Source organism: Apteryx rowi, unplaced genomic scaffold (genome assembly GCF_003343035.1).
Source record: "Apteryx rowi isolate R43461 unplaced genomic scaffold, aptRow1 scaffold_3, whole genome shotgun sequence".
NCBI classification, from domain to species: domain Eukaryota; kingdom Metazoa; phylum Chordata; class Aves; order Apterygiformes; family Apterygidae; genus Apteryx; species Apteryx rowi.
The window spans coordinates 5,664,909-5,689,443 of NW_020449418.1; the positions used below are offsets into that span (position 1 = coordinate 5,664,909).

Sequence of the window (24,535 nt, forward strand, 5' to 3'; positions counted from 1 at the left end):
ATGACATTAGCATTTATTTGGGTACTTAGAAGAACTCAGGTACAGTGATTAATGATAGAGGACTCATTATATTTGGTTGTTCAAACACAGATACCACAAAGAAGCCGGATTTTCAGAAATCACAGAGCACACTGAAAATCAGATCCTTTCAAGAAACTTCAAAACAAGCATCCAAAAGTTGAGGCACTTTCAAAAATAGAGACTTTCAGAGTTATTCTAATCTCTCTATGTCAAATCCAGTGTGATTCTATTGGGTTCAGTGGAGTTAAAACTACTTAACATGGGTCATGATTAACACTGTACATATACTATTAAAATGTTATTAAAAACTGAAGAGAAATATGGTTTCATTACATTGTAAAATTAATTAAAACCTGCTACAGTAACACTGCAGCTAATGAAAGGCAATGCACTGGAACGCTAAGAAACAAAGGTAGGTTGAGGGCAACTCTCTATGCGACATGGCACAAATTGGCACACCGTAACACTCAGTTATGTCTATTGTACTTTCACCCTATATATGCTGCACTGTAAAAATCCTATAACTTTAAAAGCTTTATATAAGGCTGCTCTACACTCCAACTGTCATTAATATAGTCTCATACTAGGCACTAAAGGGGAGTGATCTTAAGAGGAAGATGTACTTTGAATGAACAAATTAAGGACAGAAGACAGATCCATTCATCACTTAGACACCTACCTCTCTCTAGTCCAGACATTTGGTTTTTTAGGGTGTCTCTCTCATATTCTGTATCAACTTTCTGTTCCTCTGCAACACGCAGCTTACTCTGGAGAACGTCTCTTACTTTGTTCAGCTTAGAAATTTCATGACGCATCTGAGTCACTTCATCATCTCTGACCTATAGAACAGCAACAAGGAATGGGGAGAGAAGGAATCTACAAAAAGAAAATGCCTCTGAATTGAGTATATACTTATTCTGTGCAATTCAGTGCCCAAGGAAGAAAAGGCATAAGTGCTGTGGGTGGCTTGAGAGAAGATGATTAGATAATTGAACCCTATTAAAAATAATTTAAACAAAGCCAGCTAGGGCAAAGAAAATGATAATCAAATCTTATGCCTCARGGATATGATGATCAATAAAAAATCCTCAGCTGCAAACCATACGCAGCACTACAAAATYAGTCCTGTAGGTTACACAGTCAGCTTTGCTTTCCTAACAAGTGACAGTGACTGTGATGAGAAAGATATCTGTAGTGTGATCCGATGCTGTAATTCCCATGTCCCTCGTTAGTCCCTAATAGCAGGTATCTATTATCCCCATCCCTGTTACAACCCATGGCTTTAAAGCAAAAGCAAAACGTAGCGTTCATCTCATTTGCTATGTAACCAGAGGAGAAAATAATCAATCAATACACTGCACGAAAATGCAGGAACTGGTTACCAGGAACTACAACCAATAATCATAACAAAAATATATCCTATGCCTTTCAAGAAGTAAACATAACTTCTTCATATGATTTCAGTGCCACTGTTAGGTTTTACAGCCATCCCAGACTACAGCATACCATTTACAGTCTCAGACACTGATTCTGTAAGATGGAGAATCCTTCCATGTGAGTATCTCCTGGGAGGATACGAATCTCCACAACTTTTACTGACTACAATAACCTTCAAGAGATTTATGAATACTTTGACAGTTTGGGCTGCCCAACACCGTACTAGAGGTGCTCAGCAGACTGCAGGATTAAACTGCAAGTAGAAGGCCTCTCATGACTGGGGTTCCTGGAAGCTTTAGCAATTGGCATAAATAATAACTGGGCAGCATCTTCTAATTTTTTCCCCCAGAAGTTCATGCGCATGACTCTATCAATTTCATCAACTTTTCTTGAAGTTAGGATTAAATTATAGAACTAGAATCCTCCTTTCAAAACACTAGAGCCCCATACTTAAAGCTCAGTTGGACACTTTGTAAAGTTTTAAACAATGATGATATTGCTAGAAAGATAAAGCCAGATGACCTGGAGGACATGGTAATTAGTTTCTTAAATAGGTAATATAAATGTCCTCCGATCTGCCCAACAAAATACAACAGAAAACAAACTCCTACCATATAACCCATTAAGGATCCAAAGAGGATCTTCTGTGTCACATTAGTTCTGAATTGAGCTTTTAATCTGTCAGTAGTAAATTTTTATCATTCTGACTAACAGTGCCTACTCAAAAAAGCTCTCTGTTGGCAAACAACCTCTTTACTTAGGTGAATGGTTATACTTAACTAAAGCTTGATAAGATAATGGTTTTCTACCCTATTTTCTAACACACTTAGTGTTTTAACTGCAAAATGCAAGATATGGTAGCCATAAAGTAATAACAACTAACATTTAGACATCACCCTTTATTCACAAATGCTCTCAAACTACCCCAAAAATCATAAGCAGGAATCATTTAATCCTCCTCCAGCTGAAATTCAGCTACCTCTGGAGTGGTACAAAACAACCGTTTAACGATGTAAAGTCAGTCAAGAAAACAATTTAGATCAGAATGTAAACACCAGCTTATTTATAACTTCTCTAGCTGATCCTGCGGTGGGGGGAAATAGTAGCATAGGAAGCAACGCCCTTCAGTGGAAGATATCCAGGATACTGTTCTTATAATGTATTACTATTTATTAATGGGTTTTGGCAACATTTAAGTTCTGTTAATCACTATAAGAAAGTCATTGCTCTGAAGATCATGCAATCCAAAAAAAGACTTTGTGCTTGTCAAAGGTACCGTGGGTCTTCCACGACCACAGCCCTTCGAGCATTTTGGCTTATGTGTTGTATGAAACACAACTCCTCCAGCAGCATGAGTGCTCTGCTTTCAGGTGATATGGCTGGAGTCTACAGCATGGTACTCACACAGAGAGAATGGCACCAGACGAGAGCCAGATCTATTCCTATAATCCTCAGATTTCCCTGTAAGTACCAATTGGGAACTATCAGCACAGGAACAGAGACCATGCTTGTCCCAAGCGGTATGACTGCAGTCAGGGATACGGCTGGTAAGATACATACATCTTCTGGTACTTACTTTCAGTTCCGCTGTCTTCTGCTGGACATCCTGCATCACTTCTTCAAACATCATATTGTGCTGCTCACTCTCCTGCATGAGCTTATTATTTCTAATCTGAAATTGCTCAAGTTCCTTGCCAGCTCTTTCATTCAAGATCTGTTAGATTAAAGAACAATCCTATTAATTTTTTCTAATCTGATTACAACATCTACGTATACATGAAGGCAGAACCTTCTGTCTCCCCAGGAGATAAAAGCTGCTGCAGATTGTTGTCTGGTTAAAAACCACTCATTATTGCTGATGAAATTACTAAYGTGAAATATGATAAATGTTCTTATTGGCTAGGGAAAATGATAATTTCTAATGAATAACACAGCTGGTGTCATTTCTTTCTGGGAGCTTTGTAGGTCTCCCTCACAGGTGGTAGATAAATATTTTAATTCCTGTTTGGCATTTGGCAGGCATCACATAACACAACAACTTGCTGTATATAATCACTACAAATGAATATGAGATTCAAATGACTTCAATCAGCAGAGGGCAGGGGAGCTCTTTATCTGAGCAAGCAAATCCTACATAAACATGCTTATAACATTTCTCTGAGCACACGGTTTGCCAAGACCAGGACACAACCATTTTCCTTTCTAATTTGTCTTCAGTCAAAAGCCCAGAACAGCAGTTTCATAGTTTATGTGGAGAACATATATTTCAATTTTGGAACTGCCAGTCTTTTCTTCTGCTTGATGGGACTTCCCCTAACAGACATTACACCATAAGTGAGGAAAGAATGATCATCATATTTTTGAGTTTAAGCATCCATGCGTGACAGACTGATAAAGTCAATATGTACTATGCTCTTAAAAAAAAATTAAAGGAAGGGAAGCAAGATCTCCCTCTTGTAAATGCATGCAGAGAGCGAAGACAATGCAAAAAGTGAAAATACTGTTTCTTGCATTACAAATGTCAGGATTACACTGTGTTTCAGGGGTTTCTTTCTTGAGACTTGGGCATGGGTGGGATGAAGCATATAGTTGCTGCATCAAACCATCTTCACTATTGCGCAAGCAAGGATACTTTATTATAAATTTGAGCGGAACAAGGGTAGGCATCATAGCCAGCTACAACTCAGTTGATAAACAGTAACCTTATTACGGTGCAATAGCTCAATCACCTTCGCTTGCACATCGATAACCTGAGTGTTGCCTCTGCTTTGGGGAGCCTTTCTGCAGCACACGATGCAGTGCCTCCAAAGACACCTCRTGAATCAGCAGGGGCAATGAAGATACTACAATCACCTCGCCAATTAGCCTAGGCACTGCACTTTATGTGAACTACTAGTGTCCAGGATAGGTTGAACATCCCTAAAATCTGCATTTAGAAAGCTTAAAAGGGACTAAAGAAAGGAGGAGGAAGAATGGAATGGAACCAGGAATTGTAGCTATCCCATTTAAAAAAATACGATTATGTCAGCAGATCATGGAGCTCTGCCCTCAAAAGCTGCATCCAATTCAGTCATCTTCAGAAAAATAATCAATCTTCTCTTTATCTCTTTATGTGAAGTATTTTATTAAGACTCCATGCTGACATAACAAAATAATTGTCACAGGCCTCTCCCCACACCAATTCAGGGACCTGAAGGGAAGGAACAGCCATAAATTTACAAGATGCACACAGCTCTCAAGGAAGTTTCCCTCGAGGTAGGATTGTTTTACAGTGATGAGATCTCTTCTGCCATTTACTGAAATTGCTTCTCAGAGAGTTTCTCAGAGTCAGGGGAAATAGACTGAAAACCTGAAAATTCAAACTCTTGCAGAACACTATGTTAGGACATTTCCAGATAAAGTGTTTGGAAACAGAAGGGGAGAAATCAATCAAAAAGGTGTACTAAGACAATTCTTTGCCCTTTGACAGCAACTATTCCACAAGCTCAAGAGGTTGGTAAAAGTTATTGTGACAAAGAAAAAAAGGAGTCAGAGGTAAAATGACTTTACCAGAGGTACTATAGTCAGTCAGTGGCAAAACTGGGAATATATGCCAGAAACTCAACCTGGCAATCTCCTGCTACTGTCGTTAGATCACCCATGCTCTTCATGGATTTTGTCCTATTTGTTGTGGYCTTTTCAATATGATCTCCAATAAAGTCATCACGATCCAAGCGGAACACTACTGATTTCTATGAGGAATTCTATCTGAAGTCTGACAGCAAGCTTTAAATATTTATTTATTTATTAATAAAATAATACGTATATTAAAATGAATTATTTATTAAAATGTATTGACTCTAAAATAATCTTCCTCACTCTCCCTTCATGAAAAAGTCACTTTTCTTTTTATTTTGAAATCTGACCCTAATCTTAGACCTGATGAATATAGTGTGCCACATACCCTACCTTCTGCTCTTTTAGATGCTGTTCCACTTTTAGTTGCTCCTCTTTGTTTTTCTGCATATGTTGCTGTAAAGTTTTAATCTCAGCTTGCTTGYTATCCATTTCAGCTAGAAGATTTTTCAGCTCCTTCTCCATTTTTTCCTTCTTTCGAGCCTCTCGAGTTGCCTCATTCTGACGTAACTGGATTTCTTGCTGAAGCTGTAATAATAGACAAGACAAAAGTTAAAGTTCTGCTGCTTTTTRTTCAGGAAAACAAGACTTCTGACTGCACCTTTTACTATGCTTAATTTTGAAAACAAGAGCTTCTATATTACTGTATCCATTACTAGATGGAATATGTAAGATCTTCTCAGAACTAAATACGTTCTCCAGTGGCTGAACTAAAAAACCTACATGAGGGATTCTATTTATTGATGACAAGAACTTTTTAAGCATTAGTCAGTCCATCCAAGCAGAAGGGTCCGATAGATTTCAGATGTAAAAGCATTCCTCTGGAGATACAGTGGCAGAAATGGATTTTCAGTTTTAAGTTACTTGTACAGTTGTATTTTCTGAATACAGACTTAAAACTAACTTGGGTTTCATGCTGTATTTCAAGTACTTTTATTTTGATTTTTCTATCTCACCAGCGGAAACACTTATCACACTGATTGTAAAGGAAAGGGAGAGACATCAGAACAATGTTCATTTTCACAACTGCTCTGTCTTTCTGCTCTCAAAGTTCCTCTGCAGGAACTTTGAAAGAGGAGCTTTCTCTCATATATAATAGACTGTCTTGTGACTTCTGTTCTCTCCCTCCCCAAAAATGTGATGGAGCAGAATCAGCAGAGAAGAGCCACAGGGGGGTTGATCCACATGAAATTGTTGAGTTCATCCAGGGATAAGCAACTGAAAGATGCTACTTGCTGTGTTAAGCCTGAACTAAAAATTCCTTTCCCTCTGAGTCCATAGATGAAAAGTTGCCAGAACTGACAGGGTCTTCAACAGGATCTTCAAAAAAACATAAGCAGTCTGAAATAAATAATTCTGAAGGAAAATAACTTCATACTGGGAGAATGGGAGGTGGTTCCACATGTTGTAACAATCTTGTAAGTTTAATGGCTGATGAAGTAAATGTCAGAGGATTTAAGTTGGCAAGATTCAGTATGTTTTGATGGGAGTTTCACTCTGCCCTCTTTTCTGCAATGCCTCACAAAGCTGTCAGAAAAGCAAAGATTTATATTCTCTTCTATTACATTCCCAACTATCTGCTTTAGAAACAGAAATTAGTATTGCACATGGAACCTGTGCTGATCATTACTTTCCTATTTGTGATTAATAAAAAAACGTAAGCCAAATGCTGTTTCCTTTTCTTGCTGTTATTTTTTTCAGTGGTCTTTTTCACATTTCCTCTTTCTCCTGCTGTCTTACTCCAACTCCTAGCTACATTCTGCTCTACATTCTTTTATTCCTCATTATTACATTTTTATACTTTGACGTATCAGCATTTTCTATTCCATTTTCCATCCTTTTGTGCTTTCTCTCCATTTAGTGAGTACCCCATTGATTCTCAGCCTTCTGCTTCTCTAGCTGCTATACACCTTTAAATGAACACATACATATCACTAAGTAAAGAAGACCCTTCTATTCAGATGGTTGGAAAAACAGAGAAACAAACTTAAAGAGGAGACAAAAAGAGCAAGGCTGAGATGGAATACAGCTGCTCCCCACAAACACTAGGGAGAAGATAAATTGCTTGAGCTAAAGAACAGTAGGTTTAAATTAGTGTGACAAAGACAGTAGGAGGTCTCTAACCATCAGAAAAGTGAGGTTCTGGAAAAGTCTCCCAAAAGCAGTAGGGGAGCAAACAGCCTAATTAGTTTTTAAGTCAGAATTTGATATCTTCCTAAAAATGATGATATGACATCATACAAACAAAAGCAGGGGACCTAGGATAACTATTCCAGGTCTATGTGCTAAGTAGTTGTTCAGAGGCATGAGGATTTACAATGCAGAAGAAAAACATCTCCAGTATGAAAGAGAACTATGATTCAGGCAGAGGAACCCTGGCACCACTCAGGGTATTGAGAAGCTGGTAGATGACAATATGCTTTGCAAAGGACATAGCCTAGAAATAGAGCAAAATATAAAACTCACTCATAACAGACTCCTTGCTGAGAACTCCTGAAAAGGTCTGAGATGTGAAATAACAGGTAGGAGCACAATAGTCAATGGAGATTAATTGCAAAGGTGGAGAATGGTTCAGGACAAAGCCTAAAATCACCACCAGGTGACCTGCACTGACCTGCATTATGGATTGATCTGCCTCGGTTTTTGCTCTCTCTGTATCCTGTTGCTGCTCTGTGACTTGAGTTAGACTTTCACGTAACTTCACGACCTCTGACAAGAGTTGGTCTCGCTCTTTTGTTATGTCTTCTTTAAATTTTAGCAAATCCCGGACACTAGAAGAAAGGAAATAATAGTTGAACAGTGCCACAGACACTTTCTGTTCTTCCACCAATACCAAGATCTTCTGTGATGAACAGGAGCTTAAAAGTCTTTTGTTTCATTTTAAATTCCTCTTCGATTAGGCCTCCACTAGTCAATCAAACTATACGCTCTATCTACTGTAATCATTAAAGAGTCACCATCAAAACAGTTTTTAAAACTAACCAAGTCCAATAAATAACAAATAAATTTCTTGTTATTTGCCATCCTCCTGGGTCTGAAGAAACTTTTATTTTCCCAAAATGGTAACAGGGAACAAAACTCCCAGCCCACTGCAGAATTAATCAGTGACCAAAAGCTTTTTACATTATTGCAAACAGCCTCTCTGCAACTTACCTATCTGAGCACCGAACTGGATAATGTCTCGCAGGCGCCTAACGTAAGAATAAAACAGACTCCATGTTTGGACACATTTACACTCTGAAAGAAAGTCTGAGCAGCRCAGTGTGGGTTCAAGTTCCACCTTAAAACCCAGGGTTATTATTCTGCATGACTTGGAAATGCTATATAGGACTGAAAACCTACAAAGGAAGTGCCGAGTCCCATGGCCTTATCCCTTTTAATAGAGTATTTAAACATTGAACTGGACAGCAACACAGAAGGAACTTGCAAAAGAAATCCTGAGCAGACAGGTCTCTGCAGCCAGCCAGGCAGCTGCCAACTGCAGGACTGAGGCCTTGACGAAGCCACAGCACCGGGCTCTTGCAGGGGAAAGCAAAAAGCAGCCACAGACAGCTGTTTTACCAGCAGCAGGCTGGTCGGCCAAGCCTGTAGGCCTGGGGAAACCTGTTACGCAGGACCAGAACAGCTCAGGGCCAAAAGGCGGAGGAGTGGATTTCTCAGGCATCTAGATGGTTTATGTGCTGGCACGGGTCTTGGAGGGGAAAAGTTTGAATGTACCGAAGGCCAAAACTGCAAACGCAGCTCTTGTTTATGCAGCCTGGTTACACAGTGCGTGGGGAGATGAGCAGGCCTCATGCACCAGCAGAGATCCTGCATGCAAAACGTAAATACCTTACACAGTGTGAATGTTTCAAGCCAGAACTAGCTGGGCTAACTGCCAGCAATCTGGATAGAAAACGCACAGGTCTTAGGGGCCAACATACTTAATCTCACCTTTGAGCTTGCACTTAATCTTGTAGCATAAACACAGCTGGAGGACCTGATGCTGAAAACACTAGATTTTGGGAAGTATTTAAAATCTGCAGGTCCTCAGGATCATTATTTTTACACATGGTAGTAACTAGAGGCTTCACCTAAGATTAGGGTCTCTCTATGCTCGTGACTGTAGAAGTATTCAATAAAAAAAACCCATATGTTAAAAATGTATAAATATAGAAGACAAAGAAGAATACAGACAGTGATGATGCCTTACAACAAAGCTGGGAACGGAAGAGAAGTCAAGTCTCCTGCTTCCTTGTCTTATCTACTTGACCCTGCTGCCATCACATGCAAAAATGTTCACAAGATCCTATTCTCAGAGACAGGGTGTGCTGAAATGCCAGTTAGATAAAACAATATGACAGATACCAAGGAAGTGCATAATACTGATTTTTATTTGATCTCTCAGCTTAATCCAGTGCTGAATGAACTCTCTCAGAGCCTGATTCTCTACTTGCTCATTGCATAAACACATATACCAATAAATGTGCACTCATGAGAAAAGTAAAACGGAGTAAAGACCTCTCTCTCTGATTTCCACTGTCTTTGTAGTGTTTAAGTAGCTAAGCAAGGTGCAGGATGACAGACAATCAGGTCAGGCTTTCCTCCTTCCTGGGGAAAACTTACTTGCACTCCTGATCTAGGGATAGTTCGGATCCTTGCTCCACTAATTTAGTTAGGCGCGCAATTTCCTCTCTCAGTGAAAGAATAGTTTCTTTCGCTTTCTCTTCCTTTTCATAAGCTGCATCCACCATTTTCCAGGCCTTTTCAATCTCCTAGGAACAAAACAGAAAACACTTACATAAATTAAATGGGGTTGAAAATGAACAACAAATTGAAAATTAATTACCTTGCATTTTGGTTAATTAAGAAAATAGATTTTCGTGTCTTTTCATGCTTAGATTCACAGCTGTTCTTTCTGCTAGTCGTGCTGTTCATTCGGACCAGCGCATATTAAACATTTTGAGACATTCAAGCTATGTCAGTTTACACCCCAAAAATCTAATACATTTTCTCTAGCACCCAGACCTTAACATTATCAAATCTCACTCTGTGAGGTTTTGGTTGTGTAAGTCCCACTAATACAAAGAATTTTACTGAACCTTCCAGGCCTACAAAGGCACCATCTACTTAAATAGCTTATTTATGTCTATAAAAATCTTATTATGACAATGAGCATCTAAATCACTATATCTGAGAGTAGAAGGAAAGAGATGTTACTCTGGGCTTTTGCTCCCTCTTTGCTCACTTTCATCTGTGAGGACTTCGTGTATTTTAATTTTAATTTTAAGTGTATATTTAGACAAGTCACAATTCTGATGCCAAATTTCAGCACATGGAATTATCTGACTGCCAGGTTGGCGAGTCATTCACAAGCCCAGGGTCTGATATCCACAGAGGGACAGGGGATGAGGGTTCGTTTATTTTTTTAACTTCCTCTGCATCTCTCTCTCTCAGATCAGATCCTTAAGAATTACAGAGCAGGCTTATTGCTTTACAGATTCAAACATCAATAGGTGACTCCTCATGTTCATTTCAGCTCAATTCAGTTCTTGAATTCTGTGCTAAAAAGTTACATAAATTCAGAAAGTAACTGGACAAATCTGTGGAAGTCCTCAAAGACTCATTAAACAAAGACGACACTGCATCTAATTCATGAAGACCTTGAGCTGCAAATCACAGCATGCTTTCCTGTCTCTCTTATTCTTCTCTCAGCATCCGCTGTTGGCTGTGAACAGAATGCTGAACTTGATGGACACCTTCTCTGTCCCACGATGGCCGGTCTTCCGTGCAGATTTAGACTCCTGCTGTGTCAGTGCAGCTCTACATAAGCATTAGGGTCTCCACAAGCAGAGCCAGATACAAACATCATGATATCAGGATCCCTTTCAACTCCTATGTGCATTGTATGAAACAGGGATTGGTTAAACTAAATATTGAAAACAACCTCCACAATGAAGAATGTCAGATATTTTAATTTATATCAAACTGCTCATAGCCATTCTTTATTTAAATTAACATTTTTGGTTCTAAAAATAAACCTATTTAACATTAAACCCCAAATGACGACAACCTATATAATGGTATATACTTAAAACACTTACTGAACTCTTGTAAATTAAATAAATGTAATGCCAAGCTGTAATGCCCAAGTTAAATATTCAAGCAATTGAACTAGCAGAAGTCACTGGCTACCAGAATTTGCTGAAAAGCTATCACTGCCATAGTTGTTTCAAGCCAAGAGAGAATACATTTTCATTTTATTTATTTAACTTGTTGAGCACATCGAAATTTGAGAAACCAGCTGGAGTTTAAGGATCAGAGATGTGTGTTCTTATGTGTGCTCTTCTCCTTCTTTTCCCAGCCTATTAATAAAGAGTTAAATGGTGAGCTCTACTTGTTCTGAAACTCTGAAGGAGACTATAATCAGTTAAATTCACTATCTAAAAACAGTAGTTTCATTACTTAATAAATTACTTACTTCAAAATCTAATCTGAAAAATGTCTTTTTTCATTATGTATCAAGCATATTTAAAACAGTTTTAAATATTAAAATCTATTTTGAAATATTTTATATATTAAAGTTCTAATTTCCATTCAAATGCAGCAATGATCACACATCAAGTATTAAACACTATCTAGTAAATAGGAAATTTTTCATTCATTATTCTCTGACATAAAAATGTTAAATTACAAAATTTAAATAAATGTATGCTAGACTGAAATACTGGTACGAAGACAGAGTGTATCATCTTGGCTGGCAAAAAAGCATAAAACCTAGCTGTAAATAAACATGTTTCAGATTAAGCAACCAATAAGAAGCAACCAACCTTTCTCTAGAAAAATGCAAACGGAAAATAAGATTAAAAGTTGATTACTTAAATCAAAGCTTCCTTCTGGCTGATTAGATTGTGATTAAAATTGGTGAATTAAATTGCTATGATTGAAGTTTTGGGGGATAGAATTGGTGATTAAAATCAGTCTGCCCTTTGAGAAGTCTTTTTACTGGCTTCAGTGAAGGTTAGATTAGGTCCTTATTCTTGTACCTGTACCTTGTTCTGGTGCATATTCACAAAAGGGATTCCCTGAAGTCAGTGAGGCCATTCAGATAAGCAGTGACTGCAGGTCACCTTAAGATGTGCTTTCTGAGCTTTAGCCCGCTTTTGCTGTGTGTCACAATAATTTTTAGCAATAGGGTTAGCAGGCACAGATTATGGTCCCTGTTAACAGGCAAAATCTAAATAAGAATTTGCTACAGCCTTCAGCATCAGCAAAATTGGGCTTTGTTCTAGTTGTTCGTTTCTTTTCTTTTGAATAGAGGAACGATAGATTGCTTCCTTTAAATTCAAAAGTAAAGAGGAGGAAAGTTCTGACTGGTGGATGCCTTCATTAAAAAAGTAATCACATCATTGTTACTCAGCGGAGAGGTGGCACGGAAAGAATGCAGAGCGTGTTGGAATCACAGGGTGACTGCCGTGTATGGTTAGGTGCTAACATGCACCGCAGTCCACTGCATAGTTAGAGAGGGAAGCGCGCTGGATGTTTGCAGTCAGAATCATTCGAAAATTTTTGGAGAAGTACTCCGGAAAATGTGAAGCAGACTTCACAAAGTGTGACTGCCTTATTTTATTTTTATTAAATAGCCCAAAAGATCACATCAGTTTAACTGCTCAAAGACTGCGAATTAATGACATGCTTACTTAGTGTACTGGATTGATGGTCCTGGAAATTGAAAACTTGGTAACTCCAAGCAGGGCAGTACGAGCTCCTGTAAATTCTCCCTCTAGTGTTCTTCCCCTGCGACCTTGTGGGACAGTGTCCCTATCAGTGAAAAGAGAGTTGTATTTCCCTGCTGTTCGGTTAGCTCCTCCAACACGACTGGCAACAGCAGGCTGTTTTGTGCAATGTACTAAAACTACAAAACAAAGCACTGAACAGACATCAGACAAAACCAGCTATTGATTATTATTGATTTGGGTCCTATTAGCAATTGATTTGGGTAGTTCAACCCTCCCTAAACAAATCCTACTGATTACAGTAAGGCTTCACAGGGAGAAAGATTTTGCCTCTGCAGCTCAGGCTGTAGACCTGGAGCCTTTATTTGGATCTGAACCAATGACCTAGAAAAGGAAAGCTGTAAACCTGTTACCTTGATGGCCCATCAATCACCATGATTCAGGGCTTTAATTTGAAGCAACTATACAATTTTTACAGGAACAGCCCCACCAGGATTCTCCTATCTCGTGCAGAAAATGAAACACTGGAACACATTGTTGGTTTAATTTAGTGCGGAAGATCATCATCTTTACTATTTGAGTGCTTGAACCTTTCTCAGCACTTGCCTCAGGCACCTGTGAGACACATTTTTGTGCGCTAGTAAAATTATAGTGAAATACTACAGCTGTAATAGAACTCCTCTTTGGAAAGGAGAATAATATGAAATGTGAAGGGTACGCCAAACACAACCCCAAAACATGACAAGAACATTTTAAACAACATCCAAACAACTCATGAACTTTTAAAAGAAAAACTAATTCTTGTAGCTAAATTGAAAAAAAAATCACTGTTTTTTACCTGGCCCACAGCACACCTCTAGAATTTAAAGGTCTTATGCTGGACATTGTGTGTTGTTTCTAATAGGATCATACTATCAAAGAGCTTCTTTACTACAAAATCTCTCAGCTGCTTCAATAGTGGATGCTATTGCTAAACTGTACCTTGCCTTAGCTTCAAACTGGCTACTCAGACTGGAAAGGCCCTTATATTTCCTACTCTTCCACTCCTCAGTTTCATGACATTGCTAAGATGATGTCTCTTCAGCTCAGGAACACCTTCAAGGATTGCCTCTGCTATTGTACCCATTCAGAGTATTGCCATGTACTAACAGAAAGAGAATGATAAGGAACATTGCAGCTCTTGACAGCCACCTACCAGGTTTTGATTAGAAGCAGTGAAAATCAACAAGATTTTCTAGGCAGCTTTCATCCTCCTTGAAGATGCTTTGAGCAGCCTCGTGAGCTTGCAAGCTGCAGACTTGGAATGACAGTACTGCCAGTTATATTTACTCAGAGTATATTTTCTTCATAATTCCAAGGACAAGAAACTTAATTTTAAAGAACTTCTTCCCTTTCTCTAGTGCTCATAGAACACTCTCTATTGTTAAAATGAATTTATTTTACTGGAACAAAATAAGTCTATAGTGTAAAGGACAGTAATCATTCTTTTGAAGCATTTAATAATAATTGTAGCCTCTCCTGTCCTAAGAAAAATAACATTTAACTAAAGGGCATGGGGGTTTCTCAACTAACTGCTAAATTAAAGTCTGTCTACATACCACAGCTTAAGCTTTTAAAACCATCAGAAGGAAAAAGAGCTCAAAATACAATCTTCTGATCATTTGGCAGCTTTAGTTACGGCAATCAAACCTCCGTATAAGACTAAAAACATTCACTGCTCTTTAGAGAGCCAAGCACTTTGACAGAGTTCAAATCAAAGAACATAGAGTAAATTGGTAAAATAATACTGAAATGCTGTATAGCATTCCTTTTCAAACACACCATGAACCATTTATTTAAATGAGCTGATGACACTTCCCTGTGGAGGAATGGTTAAGCGAGAGAGGGCATGATCTGATTGGGATGAGCAATCCCATTCTCCGGGTAAGGGAAGGAATGTAGGCCAAGGCGAGCGAGCCTTGCAGCGGCCGAGCGAGCCTTGCAGAGACCTTGAGCACTACAAAAGAAGGTATTCACAAAACTGGTAAACAAGTCTGGACGGAACTAGGTTCCATAAATGTCGATGGAGCGCGGACAGCAACCTTGCACCAATCATATATCCGCTTTATGTGCGTGGACAGAAACTGTAACCAATCATGTAACTATTGCTAGCGCATGCATATTGCTTGTCGATATATATACTTTGTGTAAGTTCTAATAAAGGGAGAACGACCATACTCATATTGAGACTCATCGTTACTCCGGGCCCGTTCCCCCCACTCCGACACTTCCCTAGTGTACAACCCATATTGCAGCAAGTAGGCAGATTTTTCATGTTCTGGCAACAGTTAATGTCCAAACAGCACTTCAGAAATACTAACTAATTCAGTCTCAAAAACTGTATATTAGGTACATAATCGAGGCACAATAGTTTACAGATGAGAGAAAGCTTAAATACAAATAATTAGTGAGTACTCAAAAGCCAATAGATTCATCTTAGTTTTAGCCCAGTGCAAATAAACACAGAATCTGACTGAGAGGAGTGAAAATACCAGGCTAAGGAAAGAAAGCAATCGGTAGCAAGGCAGAGGTTAAAGTACAGGAGATGCTCTATACTTAATCTTCTGGCTAGTTCTCTACATAAAATAAAGTGTTCTTGCAGCTGCTGTTCTTTTCACCGTGTTTTCCATTAGCCATCTAGGTCATATTTAATTCTATTGAAAACCTTACCCTCTTCATTGATGATATAGATACCCGATCATCTTTAGAGAGCTTTGTGAGTGCAGCTACTTTAGATGAATTCACCACGAGCTCAGCATTCAGCTCCCTGCACTTTTCCATGAGACGTTTTTCATTTTCATGAGACTTTTTCATAACAGCATGGAGCTTCTCATATTCTATTCGGAATTTCTCCAGAGTTTTATCTCCCTTAAGTAGTTCGATGACTTCTTGGAAGTCTTTTTCAAGGACTTCAACTGCACTTTCTTCTAGACATGGTTTATCAGACTTTTCCTGAATGAAATGAGATAGATAATTAATAACATCTCACTTATGACCCCAGAATATTAAAAAAAAGCATATATGGAGTGTGTAACAGTTCCCTAGTAAGAAACCATGACAAAGATTTCTGTAATAGCAGCTTTCTCACTACCATATGATACTCACATTGCAGGCTATTTTTTTAAAATAGATCTCCACTGATTTTACTGAAATAACTTGTGCTTTAACAGTCAGAGCTCCTGTAATTGAGCACCATGACTACTTTAAAGATACATCTAAAAAAAAGCCATCATTGTGATAGCGTTTAAATAATACATCAACCACCCAGGCAGCCCAGTATTTTAGCCCCAGTTCTTCCCAGTTCTATAAAGTCTGATTAGGTTGTGCTTTGTATGAAGATAGTGTCAGCAAATCACTTTCATATATAGGTATCCAAAAACTCTGGTAACGACAATACAGGCCAATCCATCCTCTGCGGGAAGAGCTACTTCTAAACTTATCACACAGGGAATTTTTGGTCTAGCTCAGTTCTGAAGCCAAATTTTGCCACCAAACTCCACCGTTATTTTTCCGAGCAGCCTGCAGTCGGCCTACACGATGGCCTTCAGCAGCACATAGCTGTAGCCAGCCAGCTCAGCAAGGCCGCTCCTCAGAAGCTACCTCCAACTGGCAGAGGTGAAAGCAGCTTGAATATTGGAAAACACACTCCTGCTGGTGCAGAAAAATGTTCTGTGGGTCACAGCGGAAATTTGGGGCCTTCATCCATTCAAAATCGGGTTGGTGGTCATGACAACGCACTGTGTACACGGGTGAAGCGCTGGGGCAGGCTCAGTTTCTCATTTTTCTGTCATTCTCCCCTCTGATGCTGAACCTTTAATTCTGATCCCCTTTCCGCTCGCGATCGCAAACAGGGGAGAGCAAAGAGGGAAGAATCACACCCACGAGCTCGTGGGCAACAGGCATTTCTAAAATTTAAAGAGTTGCGAGCAGCGTTTTCCGCACCTGCTTTCAACGAGCGACCTAACCGTACCCGCTTGGCGGAGGCAAGGTGCCCCCGAAGCCGGTGTATTTGGGCCGGGGAGCGTCGCCCCCGGCTCGGCCCGCCCCGCCATGGCGGTGCCGGGGGGGGGGGGGAGGTGGGGGAGGGGCTCACCTCGGCCATGGTGCCGGCGGAGCGCGCGGGCCGCCGCGCCGCGTGCGCCGCGTGCGCCGTGTCCTGGCAACGGCCGCGGGGCGGGGCGGGGCCCGGCGGGGCGGGAAGGGAATTTCTGTCTGCGCCATCGCGGACGTTCCCGCTCCTGCCTGGAGCGCTGGGGGCTCCCTGGTACCCGAGCGGTGCAGGCAGGTCGGCAGGGTCCGAACACGCTGCAGAAAGAGTCAGACTTTCACGCGGGGCAGCGGAGGAGGCAGGGATGTAGCAGAATAAAATAAAACGGGATTTGCGTGGTTCAGGGGCAACCTGCTGGGGTACTTTGCGCAGCCTCTCCCAGACAGCACCTTTCCCCAGGAGCCATGAAGCCTCCCCCTGAGGCAGCTACTGCTGCCGAAATAATTATTTTACTCTCCATCCGTGTGCGAGCGATCAGTGGCAGCAGCGGGGTCCCAGCTGGGACTTTCGGGGGAAGTCACTTTCCATACACGAGCAGAGAGGTGGCTTTGGGCACATCGCAGGAGGCCCGGCCATGCACAAGGCAGGGATTTGCATCACGGACACATGATGTCCCGCTGGAAATAAAGCAGTGGCTCACGGAGCCCAAAGTCTGGATGATATAAAGCGTGATATAAGCCAAGGGAACCTCGGACAGCCATTGTGTGCTTTAACAGCTGTGCTAAAGTAGGAATCAGTTACTGCTTTTTGCCTCTAGCTAACCCTTGAAATAGTTGCTTTGTCTGCATGGTGTCAGGAGTTGTATCTGTTTCACCTGACACCTTTTTAGGGTAGGGAATATGTTATCCCATATGCTTGTACCCTACTTAGCGCGCAGGATGGTGGTTACGACCGTGAAGTTACTCTCAAAGCCAGTAACGACACGGGAGCGCTTTTCCTCTTCCTGGTTTAATGAGGCATCAACAGTAGTCTCTCATTTTGCCAATTAGATGGTAAAATAGGTAATTTCAAGTGGGTACTTTCAAATGGCCCGATTGTACCATTAGAATGGGAGGATAATACGCATTTTATAATGTGCTGTTTATGTGTATGGCTTAATTTACAAAATGTCCTTCATGCTGAAACAGTTTCAGTCAGTTCAAAGCACACATCTAATGAACAAATGAATGAATGAATAAATAAATAAATAAAAGTACCTTTCCAAGGTTTTCCACTCTTCTTTTTCCTTGTTTTCTTTTGTACTGGTGTTTCTTACACAATATAAATACCAGGGAGATGATAAGGATAAATTCCTTAATCCTAGGTTCTCAGATTGTCAAGAAGTCCGAACTTTTAGACCCTTAATCAACAAAATAGTTGCACGTGTAAAGAACAATTAAAAGACGTGATTTTAATTTTGATAGCAAAATCCTGCTGGAGGAAGAGGATAGGCTCAAGAGTATAAAGATGGATTATACAATATAACAAAACAATTTCAAATATCTTAAATATGTATCCTGGATATGTATCTTGATGATACCTCTCTTAGGGCTATAAAAACAAAACAGGAATGGAAACTAGTGAAGGGAAGTACTTCTGTGCTTCAGGGTCATGTTTATGCTTGTGGGTAGCACCAGAAATGTGTCAAAAAATGATATCCTCGTATTAAGGAATACCCGTGGTCATATATTTTTCAAATTCATGGTGACTTGTGTCCTGCGAGACCCTCTAATGGTGATTGTATAGGCTGGTCTTCACAACAGGTGCCATTTGAGCTAAATTAATTCAAATTCAACTAGTCCACCATGGGGGTAGCTGCACCTGTAACTGCAGTGTAGACGCAATGGGGTGACAGTGTTAGGAGTCTGCGGTAACTCAGTCTGAAGCCTGTGTCGGATAAGCCAGCCACCACAAATTAAAACACCACAGCTCATACCACAGAGTTTTAAGTGTAAACAGGTCAGAAATCCAGGACAAACCCCAATATGTACTTTGAATTGGTTCTGCAGTGACAGCAAGCCCATGGAAAGGACTGATGGGTTAATGACTGAGGGAAAAACCTCAAGAGGACACCTGGGTTTCTACCTTATCAAGAACATCCTGCAGTTTGGGATGAGCCATTTAAAATTCCCTGTCCTTTATATTCATCAGAAAAGTGGAGATAATCTGCCCGTCTTGCAATAGTGTTGTGACAGTCATGTCTGTAAATGATGCGCTTATGTAACCAAGTGAAGAGAGCAAGACAGAAAGGTAGACAGGATTGACCTCATCAGGTGGGATCACTCTAAACCTCTCTTGTAAACTGAGCCTGTGTTGATAGCCCCATGAAACTCTGTATGCTAGCAAGAGCAAAAAACTCACTCAACCGTAGAAGAAGAAAAAAATCACCTTCCAAATGTAATTTCATTAACAGCAAGGACAAGCTTGACCCAGAAAGTTTCAGTTCATTTAAAGGATTGTTATTTATTTCCCTGAATAACTGACTTTTTTCAGGAGAGATGTGTATTTTATGGTGAATTAACAGAATCATCTATTTCACCAGCTGCATAAAAGAGATGTTCACAACAGTATGTGTGAGTGTGTACAGAAAGGGTTACTAGAAAATAAATATTTGCTTACTGATTTATTTGAGGTCACAACCCTCAGGCAGTTAATTTAATGCAAGTTTTAAACTAGCAGCGTAAGAGTGATAACCCATCACTTGCTGAGTGTAAGGATTTATGGGCTTCTGCAGAGATACAAATAAATAGAGTAACATCTCATCATAACATCACCCAGGAGAATGTAAGCAATTTGGGGCAGGGACTGTGACCTTACATGTCTTCTAGAAAGTGTAAATGAACCTTTTGGACACTGGAAGGTAATGATAAGAAGAAGTAATAACAGAAAACCCAAGAGTTGGGGGTTGAAATGTGCTTCCTTTCACGCCATGCTGTTTTAAGAAAGAAAATCACTAGGTGGCACTCCACCACTGCAGTGATTTGATAAACTGCCCCCTAAATAATAGCTATTTTCTGCCCTTTTTATATTTTTGAAACATGTTACAAATATTAATAAATATCATGGAGACATAATGGTGGGATTAATATATAATCATGGATGAGGTCCTGTATTTGCATTAAAATGTTTTTAATTTTGTTCAGCCCAAATAATCAATAAATCAATGGGAGACTACCATTAAAGAAAGCAAGATTTGCCTCAAAATTGCTAAGATTAGAATATTACTTTTACATATGTTACAAATATTACGACTATATTGTGTAAAATATATAAATATTACTTCTCTAAATGCAAGTCTTGTAAATTCCCCAGTGATATGGGAATCCATCATAATCTTACAGCTTCATACACCAAAGAATATAAGGTTGCTGTCTCTGGGCTGATGTTCTGGCATCTACAGAAGACACACAGGAATCCAGTATGCCTTCTCATAGTTAAATTGGTTCTGCAGTATTAAAAGAAACAAGAGCTTATTAAAAATACTTCTTTTTTTCCCAGTCCCTCGGAAATGCTGTGCAGTCTTTGATCACTTAATTTCCCAATTGATATTTTTCTATTTGATTCTGGAGAATTCTCTCCTTCTGTCATTTTCAAACTACATGGTAGTTTTATGATGTGAACACTTGTTCAGTTTAAATTGGACTGAGGCTTCCTACTCTGTTCATGAAGGTCAGGCAACAGATCTCAAATGTCAGTAACCTTCAGTCATGTTGGACACTAGAGCTGAGCCAATGGTCTCAAGAGAAAGAAAAGTACCATATCCCATTACTGTTTTCATGAAAAGTTAAATCATGGAATTGTTTTCATTAATAGAAATGCCTAACTAAAGAGCTCGGTTGATTCAGGGACAAAAGCTAAAGCTGCTAAGCGGTCTGGGTGTCACATCCAGTTAAAGGCACTACATAAATAAAACAGATAACCATTATGGAATGCACCTGAGATTAAGTTGATAATTCTGGAACCAAGCTGAACTTGCCATTCCCCAGCATGGCTTGAAGCCAAAGAACAGTTTCTAGCTCTTATGCACAGCTAGAAAACCACTAGCTGTTATACGTGGACACACCAGAGTGTTTTTCCTCCCAGTTCTGCAACTAGGATTTTGAAGGCCCTGCCACACTTGTTAGAAAATTCTTCTCTTCCACCTTCATCCATGCCAAACCCAGGGATTCTCCGAGGCTCTGGGAAGAAAGCAATGCTCTGCCCATCCCCATCGTGACCGCTACCCACTACAGGCTCTCACCACCATCAAATTTATGATTTATGCTACCAATCTGACCTACAGCTTTGGAGGGTAGATTGGGGGGCACAGCTTAAAGGGAACAAAAAACATCTGCGTGTTTGAAGGCTGTGTCTGGCTGAAGTCACCTCCTCCCACCCCATCTGCCCTAGCATTGTTAATCCCTAGAGAGGCTATGAAGGAAGACCTACAAGTTAACATTAACACACTTGGMCCTTCACAGTACTCAGATTTCTTGAATGGATGACTTCCACTATCTGCTCACTAAATCTCATCCATGGCTCTCTTCCCAATCATGACCATTTGGGTGTATTTAAAAATGAGTTTCAATTATGTCTAGAGTCATCCTGCACTCATTAGCAGAAACAATTTTCACACACGCTTCCAGCAGCCGCTCTGTTCCAGCAACAGAATCTGTGCCCAAATCCCTGATTCCTAATTCCCTGTTTCRTATTTTATTCTTCAGCCTTATAGTTCTCTCCCATTGCACATGTTCCCCTAGCTGAAAACCTGTCTGGCATCTTTCACTACTTGAGTCCTCTGAGAGGAAGGGGCTACTAAAAAAATCCCTCCTCTCTTAATGCCTAAGGAAGCCCATAGAAATCACAGAGATTTAAGATGTTTAGACAGTCAGGTGTAAGGGGTAGACGAGGACACCGTATGGCGAGCCTGAAGCTGTGAGGAGGTGACCTGTCTCCCTGTGCGTTTGCTTGCAGGGTAGCTAGGGACCGTGAAACACTCACGGGAGGCAGGGAGGAATCGCCCAGTCCCTTCTCTGCTGGCTCCGGGGCCCCCTGCACCCCACAGCGCGCAGCAGCTCCCTGAGCTTTTGGGCGACAGCTGCGGCGAGGGAGTCGTCCGTGTTGATGGTAAGTAGCTGTCGCAGGGTGCTCGAGGGGACCACGGACACGAACAGGCGGCGCGGGCACACAGAGGGTGAAGCCGCTTGATCATCTGCAGCGTCACACTGAGCCGTGTCTATTCAAATACTATCCTGCCACAACCTACTTTAGCTTTACACAGTCACCCRCGGTATAAAAGGTGGGACCATAGCAAGGCCTGACTCGAGTGAGATTATCACTCCTGCTTTCCCTGTGTTAATGCAAATCCCGCTGCRCGCACCAGCCTGGCCACCACACGTTGTGTGCTCCTTGTGGAGGTGACAGCTGGAAGCTGTATTAAAACCTGTTCCATGGCTGCCTACCCTTGACCTCTCTATCRTGTCCTTATTCTCTCTTTGCAGATCTTGCAAAATGATTTCTTTTATTTACTGTTTGTAATAGTTTAAGGAAATATTGCTAGTTTTATAACGGATTAGGAATGCTGGTGGAAAGGATGAAACAATTCCTCTATCTTCTAAAGGATCTGAAAGCAAATTAGAAAGATATCTAGAATTTAACTCTCAGCCCAAACCTTGCTCTTATTTTACTTCTGCTGGTTTGATCCTAGACTGTGTTTTTAGAAATAATATTGTTATAGCTAATTTCTGCYGCAGTAGCATCCACGTGACTGAGCTACAGGCTACATCCCCTGTGTTCTAGGAACTGTGCTGCTGCTACTCCGCTCAGACTCAGGTCTTGCCCAACACCTGAGTAAGGTTAGCGGAGCTTGGCTCATTATCAAGCAAATTACTACCTTTAGTAAGATAATGATCTTCAGCCTTCTGCAGTGCAGCAGTACTCCAGCAATGAATCATATGCTGGCGTTGTCAGGATATGTGGTTCTAGCTTTCCCTGCTCTTCCAAACTACTGAACTGCATCAAAAACCTAATACAAATAAAATGAATGTTTCTTGGTTTGACTTTTCCATTTACATGTATCACATTGTCATCATAATCATATGCCATGATAGGCAGCACAGAAAGTAGACCCTGAGTGGGATGGTGGGTAGGTAATATAACGTGTTGGGATGTGAGCCTTGCTTTGAAAAATGTTGAGACCTTTCCCACGTTGCAATGTTAATATAACTGTATCCCAGCAAAGTTTTGCAGATGTATGTGAATCACAGACACTGTAACCTATAAGGACTTTTATCATCCTATGTGTGCATATCTGTGTACAATAAATATAAATATATATATATACGTTCAGAATCAGCACTTACTACCTTGTTAGGCTTTATGCCTGTGACATTTAATGGTTATTCTCTTTCAGCTTAGGTTACCAATGTCTGTGATCCTGGAGGAGAATCTGGTTTCTCTCCTGCTGTGAAGTTCCCAGGGGAAATAAATAATGCGCCAAGACAGGCCGCGTCCTGCAGCACACAAGTGGAGAGATTGCAGTATTGCTCTTGCCACACGATTCTCGTAGATTACTGCATAACGAGAAAGGAATGCACTAACAACACCCAGGCTGCCAATAAACTTGATTCAGACGCTAAGGAAATAATACCCATACATACACATTTATGAACACAAACCTTCTGAATAACATTAAAACTGTTACTTAATTCAATAAGCACTTAAGGAAATTCAAAAGACAGGCCAAAATAGCAGTCCGAGTTATCACTTACAGACTAGATGGCTTCAATGCAAAGCAACRCCACCACATTTGCCTGGTGTCTTTTTGATATTGCAAAGTCTTAGGGCAACCTAACGTGCAGATTATTGGCAAAATTCAAGCGCTGGACCTTAGGCTCTGCAGCACATGTCCACCACCTGAGCTTAAAACATCGAAACGGCAGCCGTGGAGGATGTGCAACATGCCATAGCAGTGTTAAATGTACGACAGTTGCCACGATGCTAYGAAAACAGGAAGAGTGCAGTAAAGGGTTGTACAGTTCCTCTGAGTCYGATCGATGTTACTATGATGTTGCTCAGATGTGTTTCCCTTAAGCTTCTTTGTGGAACTGATAGTTGTTTAGCAAACTTCTTGTTTATCTGCTAGAACTTTAAAAGAGGCATTTTAATCGTTGAACGAGGGCAATTTTGGAAACCAATTTATTTTAATCCATCACTCCGGCCTTTCTTTATCATTGGGCAAGTTGCGCAGTCACGCTGTGCCTCAATTCCCCCACCCATAAAATGCAGCTGATGCCACCTCTCTGCCGCAGAAGTTGTTGGGCAGATTCACCYGCTCCCACTTGTGCCAGCTGTGACGGGGAAAAGGGCCCGGCGTCCCTGGGATCTGCTGCTCGTTTGATTTCATGAGGATTAGAAACGAGGTTAACTCTTCAAACCGCTTCCCACCAGGAGGTCGGGATGCCTCCGAGCAGCGAAACGAAGGCATTTCCTGCCCTTCCCCGACCCCCTCGTCCGCGAAGCTAATGGGGGAGCCGGGGGAGCCGGGGGAAGGCTCAAGCAAGCAGCTGGCCGCGGGGCGGCTCGCAGCTCTGCCGCCGCGGGGCTGGAAAGGGGGGGGGGGGGGGGAACAAACGCGTGCGCTGAGCGCGGCACTCGCAGACCCGATCTTCGGGTCCAAAAGAAAACTCTCTAAAGCGGACCA

The 24,535-nt window shown here is 40.8% G+C and overlaps 1 protein-coding gene across 1 annotated transcript in view; it reads right to left on the reverse strand.

Annotated features, from left to right (window-relative positions):
- The window catches only part of CFAP58 (cilia and flagella associated protein 58), a 70,423-nt gene that overhangs the window by 41,793 nt on the left and 4,095 nt on the right, over positions 1-24,535 (reverse strand). The window contains exons 2-8 of the mRNA XM_026069670.1: positions 18,072-18,125; positions 15,498-15,779; positions 9,679-9,827; positions 7,688-7,844; positions 5,407-5,601; positions 3,035-3,172; positions 701-860 (exon numbers count right to left, since the gene is read on the reverse strand). Coding sequence (XP_025925455.1) covers positions 701-860; positions 3,035-3,172; positions 5,407-5,601; positions 7,688-7,844; positions 9,679-9,827; positions 15,498-15,779; positions 18,072-18,125 — 1,135 coding nt within the window. The remainder of the gene's footprint in view (positions 1-700; positions 861-3,034; positions 3,173-5,406; positions 5,602-7,687; positions 7,845-9,678; positions 9,828-15,497; positions 15,780-18,071; positions 18,126-24,535) is intronic.